The sequence below is a fragment of the Trichosurus vulpecula genome, chromosome 1 (genome assembly GCF_011100635.1).
Source record: "Trichosurus vulpecula isolate mTriVul1 chromosome 1, mTriVul1.pri, whole genome shotgun sequence".
Classification (NCBI taxonomy): domain Eukaryota; kingdom Metazoa; phylum Chordata; class Mammalia; order Diprotodontia; family Phalangeridae; genus Trichosurus; species Trichosurus vulpecula.
This window is the reverse complement of record NC_050573.1, coordinates 61030122-61036121: the sequence shown is the minus strand read 5'-3', so window position 1 is coordinate 61036121 and position 6000 is coordinate 61030122. Positions and strand designations below refer to the sequence as shown.

Genomic DNA, 6000 nt, shown 5'->3' with positions numbered 1-6000 from the left:
AGCACCAGGAATCCAAATAAGATAGACAGTTTCTGCCCTCAACATGCGTACAATCTAATGGGAGAAGACAACACACAAAAGGAAGCAGAAAAGGAAGACAAGATAGCAGAGGGAACCCAGCTGGGCATGCAGATGGATGGTGGAGTCAAAACCTAGCGCTGGCTGGGCTTCTGGGCCCTCTTTAAATGGAGGTTCAGCTGGGCTCACTCCTCCCCAGCTTAACATGCGAGCAGGTGGTGAGCACTCCATCTCTGGGTCTCCCTGGCCCCCACTGCAATAGAAGTGCTAACTCCTTACAGCCCGCAGGAGCTCCCAACCCCGGTCAACAACAAAAGAGGCTTACACGGTCCTAGTAGGATTTGGCCAAGGCAAGCCCAGAGCAGCGAGCACAGGCTTGGGAGCAGCGGTGCTCAAGCAGGAGCAGAGAGCTCTCCTCCAGTTCAGTGTCATCCCCATTTCCACAAAAGAGGCTGGTATAATGGAAGAAAGCTGGATGAGTGTGGGGACCTGGGTTCAAATCCCTTCGAGGGATTATTAGCGATGTGACCTTGCGCATGTCATATTACCTTCTCTGGATTTCAGTTCCTCATCTGCATAATTCAGGGCTGTACTGGTCTGCCCCTAGGGTCTGTGATGTTTGCTGTTCATCTGATTATAGGCCAGTCGATTAGCCTTTCTGGATTTAAAAAGAGGTTTTTGAGAAGTAGCCTAGGAGTTGGTGGCTGTAAAGAACATACATTTGGAGTCGGAGGACTTGAGTTCATGCCCTATCTCTGATAATGACTTCTCTTCCCCTTTCTGGGCTTCAGTTTCCCCATCTATAAAATAAGTCTTAGACAAAATCGTCTCCAGGATTGTCCGCTCTCCAGCTGTAAATCCTATGAACTGGTTTTTAGCTACCTGCCCTCTGATCTGGGCTTTCTGGCCCCGCCCCCAATTCCACTTAACCTCACCCCTCCCCTTCCCCCTTTCGAGTGTCCATCCCGCATCCTCCCCCTCCGTGGGCCGCTGCCCGCCCTCTCCTCAGAATGGGTCCCTCCCCTGACCAATCAGAGATCGCGCTCCACCCTCCAGGGCGGTTCCCTTTGGGAACCAATCCCTGCTTCGGAGCCCGCTCTGGTCCAAACCGTCCAATCGCCCAGGGCAGCAGGGTGGGGGCCCCTCGGCGCCAGCCAACGGCCGTTCACGCCGGCGGCCGGGCGCGCGCGGGGGGCGGGGCCTACGGCGGCGGCGGCAGCAGCAGCGGCGGCGCCAAGGAGGGCCGGGGGGAGGGAGGTAAACAAGATGGCGGCGGCGTGTCGGGTGCGGAAGGGGGAGGCGGCCGTCCGGAGCTCTCTGAAGTGAGGCGGGGACGCCGGGGGAACCGAGCCCGGGCGCCGGCCGCTCCCCTCTGCCTCCTTCGTTGCCTGCGTGCGTAGCGGGCCCGGTGCCGACTGGGCCGCGTTGGATGGGCCCGGGGCCGCCCGGCCTCCTCAGAGCTGCCCCGCGCGGGGCCCGGCTGTGGGGGAGCGGCGGCGGCGGCGGCGGCCTGCGGTGCGGGACCCGCCTTCACCGAACCCGGTCCGGAGAGGCAGCCGAGCCCCGGCCCGACCCGGCCCGGTCCCGGGCTGCCCGGGACTCGGAGGGTTGGGGGGAGGGGGCAGGTCTCCCGGGGCCCCAGAGGCCCCAGCCCCTTCCCCCCAGCCCCCCGCCCGCTACCTTGGGAAGGAGCGAGGGAGCAGCGGCGACCCCCGCAGCCCCAGCCGCCGGGAGTCTTTCCGGGACGGGCGGAGGGGAGCTGGCAAGAGACAGCGCTTGGAGATCTCCTCGAGAGCAAAGGGAAGGGAGGGCGGGGGAGGGGGGGCGTGAGAACCCTCCTTTTAAGTTTACTTCTCTTCCCCTCCCCAGCCCCGCGCCCCCAACTTGTTCTTTGTTTTTGTTTTTAAAGGGGTTGTGGGGTCCGTAGGTCGCCTGTAGCACCGTGGGGGTTTAGTTTGCCCCTCTCCTTCCTCCTTACCCTTTTTTTTTCCTTTGGGAGGAGTGGGGTACTCATCTCTACCTGTCACTTTTTTGGGGAGGGGAACCGAGAAAATTGGGATTGGGTTAGTTTGTTCCCATCCCATTCCCCCCAGGTTTATTTATTGAAGGGAGGGATTTCCCCAGGGTCGGGGTGAGTGGGAAGGAAAACTTCTCTGATCTCTTTCCAGGAGCTCTTTGGTGGAGGCTCCCCAGGATCAGGGTCTTCACATTGACCTTTGGGGGCTGGCAGTAGGGGACCTTTGGGGAGGGAAGCAGCGGGAGGAATTGGAAGACTGAGTGAAGGGATGTCCCCTGTGAAACCTTGATAAGTGTTGAGGGCTTTGAACTTTTGGCAGATAGAGGGGAGGAGCCTGTGTGTGTGTGTGTGTGTGTGTGTGTGTGTGTGTTGGGGGGCACCGGAGTGGGACAAGAGATTGATATTCAATAGAGGAAATTCGTTCAAGCAATCAAATTTCCACTACCAGTTTATTTTCAAAGGGGGTCAAGTTTGGGATTCAAAGTGCAAAAAACCTGTGAGCACGTTCTGACTGCTGATCCCAGTTTGTATTTGGGAGCCATGACACAATGGTAATGGAAAGTCCTGAAAAGACTTCACTTTCCTTCTGTATTTGTCCAAGGGTCTAAAGTCCTAGAGAATGACCTAGCACTTAAGAACCCAACCTGGGCCTTTTTAGGGGCAACAGTGAGTGAGGAGACCTGGCTGAGCCAAAGCAGTGAGACCGGGTCAAAAACAAGCCAGGTGCCTGAGCAAAAGTTCTTGATGTTTTTTTTTTGTTTGTTTGTTTGTTTTTTGCTTGAGAGCCAGGCACTTGGGGTGCATTAGACCCTTTTCAGGGACTACTGAATTACGTTAGTACAATCTTTGGAAGAGTTGGGTTTTTTTTTTTCTCTTCTATTTTTGTTTTGTTTTGAGAAGAAAAGTTGGGAAAACCAAGAACTCAAGATTGGATTAAGGGATCCTAGTGTGTCTAAAGAAACCTGGTTAAGGAGTTTAATCCAGGATGGATTTGGCAGAACCACAGCAGTTGGGTATGTTTACAGAAAGTGAACTGATGTCTGTGGGTATGGACACATTTATCCACCGAATAGACTCCACCGAGGTCATCTACCAGCCAAGACGAAAAAGAGCCAAACTCATTGGCAAATACCTGATGGGGGATTTACTGGGAGAAGGATCTTATGGGAAAGTGAAGGAGATGCTGGACTCTGAAACCTTATGCCGGAGAGCTGTGAAAATCCTCAAAAAGAAAAAGTTGCGAAGGATCCCCAATGGGGAGGCTAATGTTAAAAAGTAAGTATAATCTTCTTGCTCATTGAAAACAATGTAACTAGATCTCAACTTTTAAAATCTTTGAACTGGCAAGCAAATGAATGCCACATTTTAAAGAAAATGTTAGAAACCTCTCAGATGGTGGTCATAACTCACTGAGTGTTAAACTGGTGAATGTAATATTAGCAAAATACTTAAGTAGCCTAACCTATAAATCGCTAACACCCTCTCCCATACTCATATCTGTTTGCTTTATCATAGAACTACTTGCTCTGTTGTCATGTGTCTGTCTACTCAATTTAAGTTTACATTTCCACAGAATGTCCTTCTAAGCCACTAGTAGATATTTTGCATGACATGCTGCCAATTACTGGGCCCAAACAAGATTTGATTTGTTTATCCTGTTCAGAGGGGTTCCTGCTGTTGCCAAAATGAATTATTTGCACCAGCTTATCAGTCAGCAGGAAGGAAAACTTAGACCTAACTTGCTTATGATGTAACATAAGAAACATCAGTGACTGTCTAGTGAGGGAGGTTGCCTGGAGTAAGAGTTGTTCTCAACTGGAAGTCAGAAGACTTAGGTTGTAGTTCTTCTGGCTCTGAGGTGCTCGGTGGGGAAGTGACCTTGGGCAAGTCACGGTCCTCCTCTGGGCCTGTTTCCCCTGTAAAATGAAGGAGTTGAACTGGATTAATTCTTAGGCCCTTTTTCTCTCTGACATTGTGAATTGCTGATTTCTGGTGGTTTTATATTTTGCTGCCTCTGCTGTTTTTGTACTCTGTACTGACCTCTTTCTGGAGATAACTTTATGAATCAGGCCCTGTCCATTAGCTCTAAGGGTACCTTCCAACCTTAACAAAGTGGGTGATTAGGGTTAGATATATAGTAGGATGGCAGAAATCAAGTTAAGGGAGTTGGCTGGGTTGAGTTGAATTCATTATGAAAGTAAACTACTTGTTAATACAAAATAGCCATTCATGTCATCTTAGCTACCCAGTGTCATTCTGTGATTGGGATTTAGTACTTTCCACTTTGCAGTGAAACTTGACACCAAAGAAAGGAAGACTTAGACTTAGGTTATGCCTTCTTAATGGAAACTCGTTTTGAAAACAGAAAATATCTTCTCATTAGAAAGTATCGTAAATGAACCTCTATAGCTCTTTGGGGACAGTGTTTGGAAGGTAGGACTACAGTGGGGTAGTGTGCATGGTCTGGTGATAAGAGCACTGAATAAGGACTTGGGAGACTTGAGTTCTGGTTCTGACCCTTCCACAGACCAGTAATGTGACCTTGACCGAGTTTCCTTGATATGGGCTTCAGTTTCCTCACCTATAAAAGGAGGGTGTGGATTAGATAATTTCCAGCAGCCCTTACAGCTCTTAGCCTATGATATGACATGATGGAACAGACCATGTACTTTGTGTATTCCTTTCCCCATAGTTTGCCTAGGAAGGGTGCTCTGAAACTCGGTCTGTTTTTACTTTACTCTCTTTTACTTTGGGTTAGGTGGGACAGGCCCGGAGTCTGTATCCAGGCTCATGCCACTTGTGCGTCCGTTCACTTCTCATTTTAGCTTCCTGTGTCACTAATGTGAGCTGTAAGCCTGGACATGTTGCTTGTTGTGATTTGGGCATTTCCATCTCACCACTGCTAAATAGACAGTGTTTCCATTGGGTAGCATCACAGGTTAATCCTTTGCCTAACCAGAACATCTAGGTTTAAAATTTACTCAGTTGGGTAATTTAACAATTCCTTGATGAGACCTTTAAATGTCTTAGTGCTCTTGGGCATTAGGTGGATACAGTCGTTTTTGAAAGAACTGGAGAGGCAGTGGGGTGTAGCAGAGAGAACACTGACCCTGGGAGTTAGGAGCTTGAGCTTCAAGTCCTAGCCTTGCCATTTATCACAAAATTTCAGTGCTCTGATTCAGCCTGTTGCCCCTGAATGGTTTCCATCACCCCATCCCCAACAAAAGGACTCTGTGGGCTTTACTATTGACATTTGACAAATATTTACTGAGTACTTAGGGGTAGGCTGGTATAGAGGAGACAACCCTGGACCTTGTGGTCAGAAGACTTGGGTTAGAGTACCAGCTTAGCCAGGCCCTGTAGCTGTGTGCCTTTGGGTTAAATAACCTTTCTGAATCTCCACTTGCTCACTTAAAATGTAAATAACCCTTGCCCTGCCTATCTCATAGGGTTGTAAAGCCATATATAAAAACCCTGTCCAAATATGAGCTAATATTACTTGGGTTTGGTATTACTAGTAGACAGTTTTCCCCTTTGTCCTTGGGACTGCCTGGTCTAGTTAGAAGCATTATAGATATCCTGTAAAGTTGCATAGTTATGCATTTAGAGTCTTCCTGAGAATAATCTTTTAAGGTCTATTAACTTTTATCAACAGAGTTGACTCAGATCCTGAGATATCAACAAGCATCAGAAACAACTCTCAATACTTTCTCTCCATTACCAAAGGAGTACCTTCCATTAACTTGGAAAGCTCTTTTTCAGTGAAGAAAAGGGAGCTGGTTAGGATCAACTATTCTTTTGTTGAAGGGTTGCAGTAACTTTATATTTAGAGATCTCCATTATATCTTTGTGAATGTTTTCCTTTCAGAAACACTACCCAAGACAATAGACATTTTATGATCTACACAGGATACAGGTGTGGAATTAAGTATGATTTCTGAACTTTGTGGTCCTTTTGGACATCG

At 48.8% G+C, this 6000-nt stretch overlaps 1 protein-coding gene across 1 annotated transcript in view; it reads left to right on the top strand.

The window, feature by feature from the left end:
* Window positions 1-1849: 1849 nt before the first annotated feature.
* Window positions 1850-6000, top strand: part of STK11 (serine/threonine kinase 11) — a 175404-nt gene continuing 171253 nt past the window's right edge. Inside the window, exon 1 of the mRNA XM_036767136.1 lies at window positions 1850-3310. Within this exon, the coding sequence (XP_036623031.1) occupies window positions 3021-3310 (290 nt within the window). The 5' untranslated portion in view covers window positions 1850-3020. The remainder of the gene's footprint in view (window positions 3311-6000) is intronic.